Source organism: Mustelus asterias, chromosome 24 (genome assembly GCF_964213995.1).
Source record: "Mustelus asterias chromosome 24, sMusAst1.hap1.1, whole genome shotgun sequence".
In the NCBI taxonomy this organism is placed as follows: domain Eukaryota; kingdom Metazoa; phylum Chordata; class Chondrichthyes; order Carcharhiniformes; family Triakidae; genus Mustelus; species Mustelus asterias.
The window spans coordinates 25,052,033-25,069,582 of record NC_135824.1 but is presented as its reverse complement, the minus strand read 5'-3'; the positions used below and the strand labels follow the sequence as shown (position 1 = coordinate 25,069,582).

General features: G+C 44.6%; 1 protein-coding gene across 2 annotated transcripts in view; it reads left to right on the top strand.

The window, feature by feature from the left end:
* Positions 1-17,550, top strand: part of unc13c (unc-13 homolog C (C. elegans)) — a 640,043-nt gene that overhangs the window by 144,685 nt on the left and 477,808 nt on the right. For both annotated transcript variants that reach the window (XM_078241487.1, XM_078241486.1), the window contains exon 10: positions 3,598-3,900. In XM_078241487.1, coding sequence (XP_078097613.1) covers positions 3,598-3,900 — 303 coding nt within the window. The remainder of the gene's footprint in view (positions 1-3,597; positions 3,901-17,550) is intronic.

The window sequence follows — 17,550 nt, the reverse complement described above, 5'->3', positions numbered from 1 at the left end:
CTTCTTACTGTGTTTACCCCAGTCCAACGCCGGCATCTCCACATCATGGAATTTAAGTACCAGCGTTGACAGGTGTGGCTGAATTGCGTGTTTCTGTGCCACACATTCTATGTAATAAATCAAAAGAGAAAATGCTGGAAATTCTCAGCAGGTCTGGCAGCATCTGTAAGGAGAGAAAAGAGCTGACGTTTTGAGTCCAGATGATCCTTTTTTCCCTATGTAATATATAGGCTGGACCCTAAACTTGAATTTTGCCATGGCAGAATATAAATTGTATATAGACTCGATCCCTAACTTAAAACTTGTGATTTTAAACTTTTATTCCAGATAATATGGTAGGTGAAGAAAGCTGTCAGTTTGTCCCTAAGGTTTTACACATTTTACAGGTGTCCATTCATTTTACAGGTAGATTTCTTTCCCATAATCAGAAGATTTTTGATGTATCTTATCATCTGTGAAGGCAAGCCTCTGTTCTTTCATAGAAAAATGCATAGTGCTTGATTAAGCATCAATTAACCTATCTGGAGTGGCTAATTAATGCTAATTAAATCTGCATGTTTAATTACTCACCAACTAAATTTCTGTCTGAAATAATGGCAGGGCAGGAACCAAGATTCACTGTTCTGTCAGAAAATCCAATTTTCCTGTTTTCCCTTCAATAGCACAGCCTCGCTGAGGTGTAGTACAGGCTTTGGAAGCTAACCATCTAATGTCACATAAGGTTGTAATAGTAGTGACAGACTCACTCATTCCTTGTAACAATCTCATGGGGAATGTACTTCTCACGGGATTATTACCTGCTCCATTCTCTTCAGCAGCCTGGTAATTGCCCAGCACTCAGTAGCAAGATGGCATAATTTGTTATTCAAAAAACTTGTGCTTTTGCTTTATCTTCTGTTGAAATATGTTTTGTTTGCCAATCTGCTTTTAAATATACCTCTGTTTCAATACTTTCTAAAATCAATTCAAAATAGAAATTGCATTTTAATTTTTAAATGAAAGGAAGTTTTGCTTAGAAGAACATTGCTGCTCAGATTTGCTTTCCAATAAAATTTCTTACCAATGCAGGGGCGGCACGGTAGCACAGTGGTTAGCACTGCTGCTTCACAGCTCCAAGGTCCCGGGTTCGATTCCCGGCTCGGGTCACTGTCTGTGTGGAGTTTGCACATTCTCCTCGTGTCTGCGTGGGTTTCCTCCAGGTGCTCCGGTTTCCTCCCACAGGCCAAAGATGTGCGGGTTAGGTTGATTGGCCAGGTTAAAAATTGCCCCTTAGAGTCCTGGGATGCGTAGGTTAGAGGGATTAGCGGGTAAATATGTGGGGGTAGGGCCTGGGTGGGATTGTGGTCGGTGCAGACTCGATGGGCCAAATGGCCTCCTTCTGCACTGTAGGGTTTCTATGATTCTATGTAAACTGGCGATGTGTTATATGCATGAGATCCTAATCATCAGGTAATCCTGATAAGGAATCCCACGCTTACTCTTAACTTTCTCATTCCATTTTATGGGCCTGTTATAGTCCATCCTGCATCTTTAAATCAATACATTTTAATCTGTTCCTTGAAGGCTAAAAATGTGCCATTCTACACAATGCCTCTCCTCCCTGCTTCATCCTTGCATCGAAAGGAAGTATCACATTGCCTCCCCCCTGAAATCATTCTGTTTCAGAACCTCTAAATCATCCAAATGCTTATTTATTCAATCATCCTCCAAGAATCATTGGGTTTGTAAAAGCCAGGCTCAGTATCACAATCACCACTTTTGAAGTTACCTAATCCCTCATACCCTTACTTTTAGTCTTGCTCATGTCCAGGACTCTGGCTCTTGGCCCTTCACCTTGTTTCCTCAAATACTACTCTCTTTTATTTGCGGTGGCACAATGGTTAGCATTGCTGCCTCACAGCGTCAGAGACCTGGGTTCAATTTCGGCCTTGGGTGACTGTGAGGAGCATTCCCCCCCATGTCTGCATGGGTTTCCTCCCACAGTCCAAAGATGCGCCAGTTAGGTGGATTAGCCGTGCTAAATTGTCCCTTAGTGTCCATTAGATGTGTAGTTAGGAGGATTAATGGAATAAATGTATTGGGTTACAGGTATAGGGTAAGATGCCCTGTCGGAGAGTTGGTGTAGACTCAATGGGCTGAATGGCCTCCTTCTCCACTGTACGGATTCTATGATTCTATAATTCCCATCAATCACAGCAAGCCTTCATTATGGCTCTGGAGTGACAATAATAGATGGTTCTCTTCTGAACCTAATGAACATTCATGACGCATTCAAAGACTTGCTACTTGCGAGTCCTGGCAACACTGTATTTTTGTGTTAAAAATGCTGCAATTTTCTAGAAAACCTACAAACTCTTCTTATTGGCAGCTAGATTGGCCATGCAGAAAGCGTATCAGGTCTTTAAACAAATTTCCAAATGGGACCTTTAGATTTTGATACAAATTTTAGTTGTTTCGGTGACTGCACTACTTTGGTTCCATCTCACCTGCCATTCTACTAGCTAAAGTATCAATTTTGCACCTGAGATCTTGAAGTGTCCCTGGCCAGCCTTTTACCTGCACATATCCCCCAGAAAGCCATTTTTGGAACTGCTAAATGCAAATTTACTGAACACAACTATCAATTGCTTTTCTTCTGACCACGTATAATCTAGTTCTCTCGCAAGACTGACTGCTTGTAACTTACACGAATCCTTCTTTTCGCCACTTTTTCTGGTTTGGTGGAAAGTTAGTAGCGATTTCATTTAAAAAAACAACAATTCCTGACCAGGAAGCAAGATTTCAATGTTTGGAAGGAGATTTGGAAATGCCAGAGGGAGAATAGAGACAATGAAAACAAGGTATTGGAGGAGTGAATGGGTTGAGATAAGTTACTTACAAGTAGAGAAGGGTGAAGACTTTTTCTCCTGGTCTTTACCATATAGTGACTTATTGATAACCTTATTGCTGTTGGTGATTTCTGTTGCAAAGACCTGTATTTAAAGCAGTGTGCTTTTATTAAACCATTGAACTGTGCATTATGTATGAGCTTTCTCACTTCAGTTTGACATTGTGGCATTTGAAAGGAAAACAATAATTCAAGGTGCTTTTGACCTGGTGTGTCAAATTAAAATTTTAAAATAGAGTTTTATAAATAAATGTTTAATTGTGCCGTTATATCACATGACTTATCACAACTCCTACTCCTTATTTATCATTTACTCAATAACAAAGCATCTGCAAGCATCATGTTTAGCACGTGGCTTTCTAAGACTGCACTAATTAGAAGGTGGACCATGTATTTTATAATTCACATATTAAAAGTATATTATCAAACTGCTCTTCAAGAATGATGAAATTCTCAACTTTTTGGGAACTTGGTTGTAAATGATAAACATCTAATTTGCCTGTCTAATTTGGTCTTTATTACCTTCTCCATGCTGAAGCTGAAATGGTGAAAAGTATTGAGGTCTAGTGGGAACTAATGTATTGTTTTGTTTATTTGTTCTACTGCGCTTTACATGAAAAGAACAGTTTGTTCATAAGGAAGGCAAGAAATAAAATGCAGAATACTTTGTGCCCAATATGATGCGGAAGATTTATTTGTGATTTCTGCAGTGGATCAGTGGAAAGCAGGCAGCACCTGTCTACAACCCACAGTCATGGCAATTCCCAGCCAAGTTACTCTGAAGGAAGTGAGAGTGACGCTGTACATGACTCTACGGTGGAGAGTGATTGTGAATCCCGCTCTACTGTGTACAGCTACCAGCAGAATTCCCAAGGGCAGCCCAGTGACCAAGAGAATAGCACGTGCTGTAGTCAATGCAATTCTAACTGCAGCTGCGTTTCCCAGGATAACCTGAAAATGGAGGAGGACCCTGATGGATCCTGTCACCATACGCCTGAAAGAGAAGACAACATGTACGTATACTCGGAGGCATTATTATTGTCAAACTAAGGAAACAAATTTGCTTTACCTCCATAAATCTCGCTTTTTTGCACTACATTGCTTTTCTCCCACCAATTATTATTTGTGCCATTTTTGAAACAAAAGCCTACCATTTTGTTTAATATGATGGGTAACATGAAATCGTATTCGATAGTAACTTTGAGAGAATTTGATACGGCAAAGTCCTATTTTCCTTTTATGGTTTTTTTTTGTAGGTCCTACTGAATTATTCTAAAATGGAGGAAAAAGTAAATCTATAACAAGATATGTGCCCACTGAGAGAGTTACATAAAGATACCTCATTCTATACATGGTTTGCTCATGTCTTTTAGGGAAGGAAATCTGCCGTCCTTTTAGCTTTGACAAAGGGTCACCTGGACTCGAAACGTCAGCTCTTTTCTCTCCTTATAGATGCTGCCAGACCTACTGGTGCCGTCCTTACCTGGTCTGGCCTACATGTGACTCCAGAGTCACAGCAATGTGGTTGACTCTTAGCTGCCCACAAAGGGCATCGAGGGATGGGCAATAAATGCCGGCCAACCAGCGACACCCATGTCCCACGAATGAATAAAAAAAATTTGGGACTCTTCAGCGCCTCACTTTAAATAATTATTCTCCAGAGATGAGCCGGGATAATGAACGTTGAGAGATTGTCTGACCAAACAGGCATCACAATTGAATCTAATCTGAAACTAGACACTTTTCAAAAGGTATCGTTGGTGAGCGAGCAGCGAGTTACCCAACTCCAGAAAAAGCGGGAGTTAATTTATAGTTCCCCAATTGCTGACCCGCTAAGATTAGAAAACTCAACACCAAACAGAGACTAAGCTAATTTAAAAAGCTCAGTACCACAATAGTGTCTCAAATAACAGCAACTACTCGCATTTATATTAGCAACTTTAACATCGTAGAATGTCCCAAGATGCCTACTACATGGCACTGAATGAGATGGAGGACCGATGTATCATTAGCTCGGATGATGAGAGAGGTTTAGGGAGCATCTTAATGCAGGGGAGATGGGTAAACAAAAGTTTAAGGAGCAAGTTTCAGAGTTACTGGCCAAGGCAGCTAATTCCACCATTGGCAGCCATGCAGTAATTAAGATCAAGGCTGTGCAAGAGGCTGGAATTGGAGGATCAGAGTGATTTCAAAGGTTTGTAATGCTGGAGGAGGTGTGAGGCCGTATAGGGATTTGAAAACAAAGATGAGGATTTTAAAATTGAGATGTAGGGGGTGATCCTGAGTCCATGCTCACCGTCCGCGGGAATGGCGGCGCGGACTCAAGATCCGGCGAAACTGGGAAATCACGAATCTCACCCGCGAAATCGCAATCTCCGATGTTCGTCGCCCCTTGCCAGTGAGGTAATCACCCATAACGGGCGTGAACCTGATTTTAATACACCTAAATACATTGTAATATAATGAAAGATCCCCCCCCCCCCCAATATATTCCCTCCCAGGCATATTTTCAAACCTCGCCGACAACAGGTTTACCCAGACGTGAACCTGTCATGGGAATCCCCCTTGGGGGCATAAAGGTGAGTATAGCCCACGGGAGGGGGGAGGGGCTTGGCCAGGCAGTGCCAATCTGGCAGTGCCAACTTGTGCCAACAGGTAGTGCCTGGGCGGACCCTAGTGGGAGCTTCGTGGCGGGGTAGTGGCTCATTTACTTGTGGTGCTGGAGGGGAATGGATTTTGGAGCAGTGGAGATGCCAGCAAAGGCTATTTTGTTGGGGAAGGGTGGGGGGGGGGTTGTCTGATGCCAGCAATGTTTGGGGGGAAAGGAGGGGGTTACTGGCATTGACTGTTTGGGGTGGGAAGGGATCCGATGCAGGCAATGTTCAGGAGATTGGAGGGGGCAGGATCCTCTGGTCCTTTTGCATTGCTCACCTGCCCCACCAGTGGGGATCCAGTGTGTTTGTGTGTGTGTGTGGGGGGGGCGGGGGGGGGGAGGTGCGGTGTAGGGATCTTCGATGAGACCAGAAGATCCCGCTGGTCAGAAAATCTGCAACTTGATTTTGTGTCTGTGCCCTGTTTGAGAGCACATTTCCACTCCATCTGATGAAGGAGCAGCGCTCCGAAAGCTTATGGTATTTGCTACCAAATAAACCTGTTGGACTTTAACCTGGTGTTGTGAGACTTCTTACTGTGTTCACCCCAGTCCAACGCCGGCATCTCCACATCAGAAAATCCTGCCCAGTGACTTTAGTATTTCCAATATTTGGTTGGAAGAAATTCATGTTAATACAAAATTGGAGGCTGGACAAGTCTTGCGACAAATGGGTGAGGGGAAGGGTCAAAGTAGATGAGGTGAAGTAGAACTGAGTGTTGTATATATGGGATTTATTAATGGCTTTGCAGAACGTTTCAGTTGAGGAAAGTCCTGTTCCTCCGAACTCATGTTAGATATCACATATATCACACATAGGGCCCTGTTCTTTGCAAACAATGAGAACGAGTTCATGCTTTGCATCTTTTTCAACTTAATAAACAATTGGGGAACGGTCATTCTCTGGTGTATTCTCCATGGCAACGACTTGATCAATCAGAGTTGACTTGCCTTGTTTGAATTTGAACAAAAGCTTGGCAGATAACTACAGAAAATGCTGGATAAATTCAGCAGGTGTGGCAGCATTTGTAGAGAGAGAAACAGACAGCTGGATTCCCCTTGCCCGTGGCTGGGGTTCTCCGGTCCCGCTGCAGTGAATGGAGATTTAGCTGACTCCATTCTCGGTGGCAGCAGCAGCAGCGGGGCATGAACAGCTGGAGAATTCCAGCCATTGTTAATGTTTCGAGTCCATGTGACTCAAAATCTCTCCACAGATGCTGCCGGACCTGCTGAGTTATCCAGCATTTTCTGTCTTTATTTCAGATTTCCAGCATCCACAGTATTTTGCTTTTACTTGGCAGATGTTCTCTGGGGCATTGTCCATGATGTGGAGATGCCGGCGTTGGACTGGGGTAAACACAGTAAGAAGTTTAACAACACCAGGTTAAAGTCCAACAGGTTTATTTGGTAGCAAAAGCCACACAAGCTTTCGGAGCTCCAAGCCCCTTCTTCAGGTGAGTGACCACCTGAAGAAGGGGCTTGGAGCTCCGAAAGCTTGTGTGGCTTTTGCTACCAAATAAACCTGTTGGACTTTAACCTGGTGTTGTTAAACTTCTTACTGCATTGTCCATGGCCATGCCTCTACAAAGCAGAGTCCACTTGCCAATCAAACGGCACCCTTTTCTCATGTAGTTGTTCCCTTTGAGATTTTGTTACCTTGCGATTCTGTCCTGTTGAATGCGAAATGAACAGCATGCCTCTTTTCTTCAGCAATAATCTAAATTAAAACTCAAAATTCAACTACGATTATGGCACATGAGACCATAGCAAATATTTTTTAAAAATTGATAATTATTTAATCATAAGGAAATCATTATCCAAAAGGAATGGATGTAATTAAGGGGCTCCTCGGGAAAATGGAATACCTCAAACAAGAAGTAAATTAACTGAGTAAATTAATTATTGTAACATGTCTTGTTGGGGCAGCGAAAATTACAAAGAACACTTGGCCCCAGTGATTGCTGTGTGAGTTAATGAATTGGGGGCACGGTGGCACAATGGTTAGCATGAGTGTGGTGACATGATTACAGAAATGAATTGTTCCTGACATTCCAGTGTGTAAACTGCAGGGAAGTAAACGTGTTTGCGGTTATTAACGTAACTTGTTTCACTGCCCTATTTGTACTTCAAAATATTCACCATAGGGCAGCGTAGTAATCTGACCGGTCAGTTTTTTTGTTTTGGAAGCCCTTTCTGAAGATGCCAAACAGTGGCATTAGCGAGATACTAATGTTACATCTCCAGTGGACTCGACCCGCTGTAGGAATATCCTTGTCTGTGTAGTGCATGCACTCCTGTCAAAGTTTCCTCTAATCTCAATTATTTGTCTCTCTGTTTCTTTTCTGTTGCATGAGCGTCTACTTCATTGCCTGATATGGTATTAAAAGTTAAAGTTTATTTATAAGTCACAAGTAAGGCTTACATTAACACTGCAATGAAGTTACTCTGAAATTCCCCTCGTCACTACACTCCGGCACCTGTTCGGGTCTAAACCTATGATAGTGGAAACTCAATTGTTGAATGTTCTTCTGGGCTTGTTGACTCAATGGCCATTGGTACATGAGAACTCTCATTCAAAATTAAAACTTCCCTCTTTTTCTTCTCATTCTAGTAAAATATTTGCTGATCTGTCAGTTTTGAATTCTGAAGGAGGGCCCCAACAGAGCCACCTCTCTGCGATGATATAGAGGGTCATCTAGACTTGAAACGTTGGCTCTATTCCCTCCCCACAGATGCTGTCAGACCTGCTGAAATTTTTCCAGCATTTTCTGTTTTTGTTGTGGTGGATAATAATTAAAGTGCTTGCTGGGGTGTTTGGATCTTTAAAACCTTTTCTAATTTGACTGTGTAAGATTACATGTTGACTAGATTATAATAGGTTTAATTAAGGTAGATGTGGAAAACTGTTCCCATTAGCTGATGATGAAAGGACGAGAGGCCACAGGGTTAAGGTTGCGATGCAGGTGGGAATAAGAGTGACTGTTAATGACCTGGAACTCGCTGCCTATGAGGGTGGTGGAAGCTGAGATGGCGACAGATTTCACAAGGAAAATGGATGAACCGTGTGAGAGAAATGAACTTACAGGGCTCTGGGGATAGAAAATGGGACTGATTAGATGGAGAGTCAACACAGACTCTATAAAAAAGTTACTTTTTTATTCATTTTTTTTATTCATTGCATGTGGACGTCACTGACTGGGCCAGAATTTATTATCGATCTGTCGTTGACCTTGAACTGTGTGGCTTGTTAGGCCATTTCAGAGGGCACTTTAAGAGTCAACCACATTGCTGTGGGTCTGGAGTCACATATAGGCCTGACCAGGCAGACTTCCTTCTCTAAAGGACGTTAGTGGATCAAATGAGGTTTTTGGTTGAGTCAGCGTTCATCACTAGACTTTTACTTCCAGTTTTAATTCAAATTTCACCACGTGCCCTGATGGGATTTGAACCCAGGTCCCCAGAGCATTATCCTTGATCTCTGAATTATTAGTCCAGTGATAATACCACTGCAGAACCACCTCCCCTTATCTGATTCCCACACCTCCAAGGAAATCAAGCCTCCAACATAATATCATATTTTTAACATAGGTTGCAGCTTACTTGTGGTGTAATATATTATTTTACATTTCGTGGACGTGATCTTACCGGCCATTCACGCCACGCTCCCGCTGCAGCAAGGTTGGAGAATTTGGCACCCAGCCAAATCTCCGTTTACTGCAGCGGGATGGGAAAGTCCCACTGGCATAAAAGGTGGTAACATTCCAGCCCACGAGTTTGCAAAACTCATTATACACATTTTCAAGGGGTCAGCTTTTTGAAGGAAATAAAACTAGGCCCCAGGCTTTAGTAGAGTTTTGTACTCTACAAATGTTAAATTTCAGAGTATGGTTCCTGATTCTGTCCTCTTGGAGCCGGGCTTGAGTTTTGGAAACAAGTTTGACCATCATCTCATCCCTTTGGAATATTGTGCATTTGCATGTAATATCGTCAACTCCCCTCACCGCCTTCCCTTAGGCTTTCGAATTACAGAAGTCTCATGAAAGACACTAATCACTACTGTCACCAACAGGGAGCTTAATCGGGTTGCTTAGAAATGTCATCAGATTTTTGTTGTTATTTTGTCAAGTGTTCAAGCAGCTTCAACGGGATAACTTCATACAGTGCAAACATCTGTTATTTCAGAGCTCCAATTTGCATCAATGCTAAAGGCGATTTCAGTAAGGCCCCCAAGCCAACTTATTCTATTGTTGTTGTATTTTGATCTTAAGATGTCGATGTCCATTGTAAAACGTTAAAAGTAATTTGTCTGTTTTTGCATTGCAGGTTGATATTTATATAAACTTAGGTATTTGATTACGATTATGATTAATTAATGCCAGCACCCATGTTAGCGTTTATGGCGTAGGGAATTGAGTATAAAAGTAGGGAGGCGAGGCTTCCTTTATACAGAGCACTGGTGACAACACAATACAATATGGGGCGGCACAGTGGCTAGTACTGCTGCCTCACAACGCCAGGGACCTGGGTTTAATTCCGTTGTTGGGTGACTGTGCGGTGTTTGCACATTCTCCCCGTGTCTGCGTGGGTTTCCTCCACGTGCTCCAGTTTCCTCCCACAGTCCAAAGATGTGCAGGTTAGGGAGATTAGTGGGGTAAATACATGGAATTACGGGGATAGCATCTGGGTGGGATGGTCTGTCAGAGAGTTGGTGCAGACTTGATGGGCCGAATGGCCTCCTTCTGTACTACAGGGATTCTACGATTCTATATTGGTCTGTTTGTTTAAGGAAGGGTGTCAATGCGTTGGAAACAGTTCGGAGAAGGTTTACTAAACCAATAACAGGAATGAGCGGGTTATCTTATGAGGAAAGGCTGGACAGGCTAGCCCTGTATCCACTGGAATTTAGAAGAGTAAGGAGGTGACCTGATTGGAACATAGAAGATCCTGAGGGACATTGACGGGGTGGATGTGGAGAGGATGTGTCCTTTTATGGGAGAATCTAGAACTAGGGGCCACAGTCTAAAAATAAAAGATCACTCATTTAAGACAGAGATTAGGAGAATTTTCTTCTGTCAGCGAGTCATGAATCTTTAGAACTCTCTTCTTCAAAAGGAGATGAAAGTAGAGTCTGAATAATTTTAAGGCAGATGTCGATAGATTCTTGGTATGCAGGGGGGTGAAACGTTAGCTGGAGTAGGCAGGAATATGGAATTCAGGTTAAAATCAGATCAGCCATAATCTTATTGAATGGTGGAGCCGGATCGAGGGGCCGAATGGCCTATTCCTGCTCCTAATTGGTACGTATTCATTTCCTATTGATTCTTCAGTGTACTTTGTTGTCCCACTAGCTCCCCCCACCATCACCTTCCCTGAAGGCAGTGACTCATGCCATTGCAAAAGTGCACAAGTTTGTTTAAAAGTCATATACACCATCAGCAAGTTATGACAATGTATCCTGTAGACAGTAAGGTCTCCAGTGTGATTCCTGGGTCTGAATTCTCATGGTGGGGATGAGAAACAGAAGTCAAGACCATTTCTGTGACCCGAATCTTCCCCAAGGTTGCCATTTCTGTGGCTGTCATCTGGGTTCTGTGATTGGATAGTGAAGATTCATGGAAAACTTTGGGCTGGATTTTGGGATGCATGCAGGAACTGCCCATTGATGTGCAGTCGATGTGTGTCACAAGATGTAGCTGGACTGACACTGATGGGACAAAGCTTTTTGGGAGCATTGACACCCTATCCCCCCCCCTCCCCAGACATTGCCCCGCCCAGACATGGCACCTCCCCCACTGCCCCCCCCCAATTGCCACTCCCCCCGATTTCCCTCGCCCCCTTCCCCCAATCAACCAGTGTGACAAGACAGTACGGTCACCCCCGATGATTGTGGAGGCTCATTGTATCACACTGAACACTGAGTGAGTCATTGAGTTGTCTTGCCACAATCACACTGTTTTACTTTCTGAGGACTGGGGCGGCACGGTAGCACAGTGGTTAGCACTGCTGCTTCACAGCTCCAGGGACCTGGGTTCGATTCCCGGCTCGGGTCACTGTCTGTGTGGAGTTTGCACATTCTCCTCGTGTCTGCGTGGGTTTCCTCCGGGTGCTCCGGTTTCCTCCCACAGTCCAAAGATGTGCGGGTTAGGTTGATTGGCCATGCTAAAATTGCTCTTAATGTCCTGGGATGCGTAGGTTAGAGGGATTAGTGGGTAAATATGTAGGGATATGGGGGTAGGGCCTGGGTGGGATTGTGGTCGGTGCGGAGTCGATGGGCTGAATGGCCTCTTTCTGTGCTGTAGTGTTTCTAAGATCTTTTCTAAGATCTAAGATCTTCTAAGACTATGTAAATTCTGACACTTGAAGTCACAGGTGCAACACTCCTGTTCTTGATGTTGGGATAAATAAGGAGTTATGAGTGGTGGAGGAAATCAAGGGCTCCTCATGGGGTCAGCAAAACCTCTGTGCAGATGTGCATCCGTGATTAGCGGTTTATATGCCCCCAGATTGCAGTGATCCATGGAAGTGTTGGCACAGCCACCTCGGAGAGTGTTCCACACCATGCCATTCTTCCTGGGTCAGATTGGCTTTTGAAATGTTTCTGAATCACATGACCCCTGACATGACATCCTGACCAACTCCTCGAGCCCTGCACCGCGCAGGGTCACCTCCCCTGTGAACCCTAGGCACCTCTTGTGTTCTGCATCCAAGGATCTGAAAAAAAGAATATTGGGGAACCAAGTGAGACAGTTTCAAAATAGCTCTCGCTTCCAGGTTCGATTATAAACCATTATGCAATAATTATTGCTAGACCAACTAAACGTGAAGAAATTCCATTCTGATGGTTAAAAACGTTTTTGCTGTGATGTAGGTTATTAGCAGGTGCTATTACAGCAGCTGTTATCACACTTACGAATTCAGCCATTGATGTAACACCTCCTCAGCTCAAACTGTTACACCCGTGGGTAGTGAAGGATGTTGACCAAATCAAACTCCTCCTCTCGGCTTGCACTCAGTGAACAGTTAAAGGGTACCAGAATAAAATATTCTCCTACATGTTTATAAATCAATGTCTTGGCAATTAATTTATCATATTTGATTTAGCCGTTTTAACGTTTGTCGAAAATAAAAATCTACAGAATGAGGTTATTTTCTATACTGCTTTTAATTTTTACATCCTGGCAATTCTGTGTGCTACTTCTCCACAACCAAGGATCACCCTTCCGTTTCTCTCTTTTTCCTTACCCTGCCCCTGGGTTCTAGTCAGGTGTACTTTTCTCAGTAGAAGGATCAGATAAATCTGAAATGTTCTCTCCAAAGATGCTGTCAGACCTGCTGAGTCTATTCAGCATCTCCTCTTTTCATAGAACATAGAATGCCTACAGTGCAGAAGGAGGCCATTTGGCCCGTCGAGGCTGCGCCGACAACAATCCCTCCCAGGCCCAGTCCCCATAACCCCACATATTTACCCTGCTAGTTCCCCTCACACTAAAAGGAAATTTAGCATGGCCAATTCACCTAACCCACACATTTTTGGACTGTGGGAGGAAACCAGAGCACCTGGAGGAAAACCACGAAGACACGGGGAGAACGTGCAACAGACAGTGACCCAAGGCTGGAATTGAACCTGGGTCTCTGGCACTGTGAGGCAGCAGTGCTAACCACTGTGCCACTTTCCTCCCAAGTATGCTGCAGATATTCTAACCTTCACCCGCCTGGATTTGTGGGCTCACCTTTTGCTCTGCTGCAAAGTGCCAATGGCACTGCTCGCTGCTCAACCTCCTGACAGGGATTGCTGCTCAGACTGGGATTGAAAATCTAGCCTCAAGGATCTGCAGTGGCGTCAGCTGTGGGGCTTTCTGGGTACTGTCCAAAGCTGCAGCTGGATGGCCTGCAGCCCGATAAGTGATGCCATTCCTTGGAGAAGTAAAAAGGCTCTCAGTTGTTGATCTGTCTTCACTTACTGCCTGTCCATCTCTAGTGCACTGATGGGAAGGCAAAGGGGAGCAGGTTAGTGATGAATATTAACATTAGCTACTTTGCTTGACCACATGTCTTGGAGCTTTTCTGGTGGACCTTCAGGATGATGGGGCAAGAAGAACTCTTGGAAGTGCAGATGCTCAACTCCTTTGGGGGAAACTGCAGAAATCCTGGGGCCACATGAAGGGGGAAGGAGAGCCATTATCGCTGTTCCTTCACTGTCGCTGGGTCAAAATCCTGGAATTCCCTCCCTGACAGCGCTGTGGTTGTACTCGCACCTTGGGGAATGCAGCGGTTCCAGAAGGCAGCTTACCACCACCTTCTCAAGGGAAACTCGGAATGGGCAATAAATGGGTAATAAGGAGGCAATGGCCTAGTGGTATTATCGCTAGACTATTAACCCAGAAACTCAGCTAATGTTCTGGGGATCCGGGTTCAAATCCTGCCATGACAGAGGATGGAATTTGAATTCATTAAAAAATATCTGGAATCAACAATCTACTGATGACCATGAACCCATTGTCGATTGTGGGAAAAACCAATCTGATTCACTAATGTCCTTTAGGAAAGGAAATCTGACGTCCTTACCTGGTCTGGCCGACATGTGACTCCAGAGCCACAGCAATGTGGTTGACTCTCAACTGCCCTCTGAAATGGCCTAGCAGGCCACTCAGTTCAAAGGCGACTAAGGATGGGTAATAAATGCTGGCCCAGCCAGCGATGCCCATGTCCGACGAATGAATAGAAAAAAATGTTGGCCTAGTTAGCGACGTCCGCATCCCACAAGTGAATTAAAAAAAAGACCAACTGAGTCAACACAAAGCAGGTGAGACTACCTGTCCTCCAAACCTGAAAAAAACAACATCTGGAAGAGTTAGAAATCCATCTGAATCTGTAAAGTGGGGAGAAAGAAAGCATGAATAAAAAAAAAGGAGCGATTCTCCCAAAAAAAGTTCTAAGTGCCGAATTCGCGGGAAAACTGGTGTAAATCACGATTGTTTTCTCAGTGCAACTTCAGACACGAATCTCCCACACTCTGTACAATGCAGAGGCCACAACCGTGAATATCATTAAAAGCTCGGGGGAGGTGGGGCCTATTCACGCCGGAGTCTGACAGTTCCGAAACTCTGCGCATGCGCAGTGGCCCCGAGCTGTCAGCCTCCCGTTTGCTGGCCAGTTCGAAGAATTCAGTCCCAGGCCCGATAATCACATTAAAATAAGATTAAAATTACTTACCTGCTGTTCCCGTCGGTTTTCAGCGTGGTCCCGACCGCGCCGGATATATGTTGCTGGAAGCTGCATGCGCAAATCCTGCGAATCGGCGCGCGCACACAATTCTCCCATCCCGACTCGCCAAAATATTAGCGGGTTGGGGTGGGAGAATCGTGGATAATGTCACGGTCTGTTCCTTGTTTTTCACTGCTGTGTGAAATTTCAGCATTAGATAACCATTGGGGAGATGACAAACACCTTTAACTGGCATTGTTATGAGCAATGGCAAATGCTACCGACTCCACTCAATGCGAACACTGACTTGAAATGTTCTTCTATCAGTTGGTTGTTACGCCTCTTTCATCAGTGTCGGGATATCGCCCCCGAAACAAGCTGTTGAAGGAACACTGCTCCCTTTCCATGCCACCACATCCAGTTCTCATTAACTTTGAGTTGCAATGCCCAGTGAGTTATCAGATGCTGCATATGCAGAACACCACAGAATAAAGATATCTCTACATCTTTATATCAACAATCCGAATGCACTTTCAGTGATTTTTCTCTTTGATGTTTATGGTGGCAATTATGCTCTCCTTCATTTTGTGAGGTACCTAAAGCTGCCAAGCGATCATTTTAACGTGTGCACGTTAACTCCCAACTGCTATCTTGCTGTCATGTATTCTGTTTGAATAGTGCTGAAATTCATTGATTATTAATAATGATGGAATCATAGATTTTAGTTAGAGGCAGCATGTTTTGGAAGTAGAATTGATATTAGCACTTAATATTCTTGTGACAGTTCGCCACAAGCAGTTGTCTAAGAGTTGTATATAGGGCTTGACTTAATGCTGCTGATGTGATCCTGCTCGCTGGCAGGTGAACCAGTGTGAAGCACACCCAGAAGGTAAAAACAGGGAAATAAGAATACTGGTTTCAACTGGTTTTGTATACCTTAAAGTGGAACACCAGTAAAAACTGGGAAATAAAAATATTATGGGTGGCACAGTGGTTAGCACTGCTGCCTCACAGCGCCAGGGACCCAGGTTCAATTCCCGGCTTGGGTCACTGTCTGTGTGGAGTTTGCACATTCTCCCTGTGACCGCGTGGGTTTCTTCCGGCTGCTCAGGTTTCCTCCCAAGTCCAAAGATGTCCGGATTAGGTGGATTGGCCATGCTAAATTGTCCCTCAGTGTCAGGGGATTAGTAGGGTAAATAAGTAGGGTTATGGGGATAGGGCCTGAGTGGGATTGTGGTCGGAGCAGATTCGATGGGCCGAGTGGCCTGCTGCACTGTGTAGGGATTCTATGATCTAATGTTGGTCCGCATTGGTCTTGTATACCTTGAAATGGAACACCAGTAACTGGATGATAAGAATACTGATCTGAGCCTGTCTTGTAGGAGGAAACCGTCCTTAAAGTGGAACACCACTTGGGCGGCACAAGAGCACAGTGTCACAGTGCCAGGGACCCGGGTTCAATTCCCTGCTTGGGTCACTGTCTGTGCGGAGTCTGCACGTTCTCCCCTCTGTCTGTGGAGGTTTCCTCTGGGTGCTCCGGTTTCCTGCCACAGTCCGAAAGACGTGCTGGTTAGGTGTATTGGCCATGGTAAATTCTCCCTCAGTGTGCCTGAACAGGCGCCCGAGTGTGGCGACTCGGGGATTTTCACAGTAATTTCATTGCAGTGTTAATGTAAGCCTACTTGTGACACTAATAAATAAACTAGAAACAGTAATTGGGAGATAAGAATATAGATACGAACAGCTTTTTCCTTCTCTGTACACAACTGGACAGTTTCAGCCCTGCCCCATGCCCACAGAATTTAGGACCCTGGCATTGGAAATCCAGGGAGATGCCGGTCAGTTGGAGGTTGGCAGATATCCATTGTTGGGAGTGCCTCTGGGAGTGGTAGGTCCTGATCCGGGAACCAGGATCGTGACAAGGGATTGTTGTTGGATTCCTACACTCAGGTGAGTGAGGCGCTGGGATGGGGGTCATGGGGAGGAGGTCATGGGAGAAGATATGTCAGAGTCAAGAACAGGGGTTGCTTTTAGTGTCCCTGGCCCTTTCCAGAGCCTATTCCGCCTATGATTCTATTCTACGTTAAGGCAGTTAGACTGCAATTGACTGTCACAATAAGAAAACTGAGCAACAGTTTTTTTTAGGATGCCAATGAATACTCAGCTGTTGTTTATATTCTAAATCGGGATCAATAAGATTTTAAATACTAAGGGAGTTATTGGATAGGCGCAAAATGTGGAAAAGTGGAATTGAGGGAGAAGATCAGCTCTGATTGTACTGAATAGTAGGGAAGGCTTGAAGGGCTCTTGCTCCTGCACCAGTACTGATCGAGCAGGGTGAAGTGCATATCTGCCAGACTGGGCGGGAGTGGTCTTATTGGCTCGTCTTGCCGGTCAATGGGCACGGTGAGCTGGTAAGATTGTGAGGCGAAAAACCAGGTTCCTGCCCAGTTTTTCACCTCTCATGTTCTTACAGCACTGGATTGCTGACATAATCACCCCCGCATCCAGGAAGGGTGTGAGGCTGAGTTCAATATTTAAATTTGTATTTAAACATGATTAGTGAGTCCTGGACACGTTCATCTGGGCTCACTTGCCTTACGGGCCTCGCCGGTGGAGGTCCTCACCAGTGAGGATCACGTATGGTCCCCATCAACAGGAATCCAGATGTGATGGCCTCACCGCTGGGACCGGAAGTCATTGAGACATCTTGGTGGGCAGGGGGTGCAGTGCGTCTCGTGCAGTGCCAGCCTGGCATTGCCAGCCTGTGACCCTGGCATTTGTGACCCTGGATGGGATCTGAAGTGAA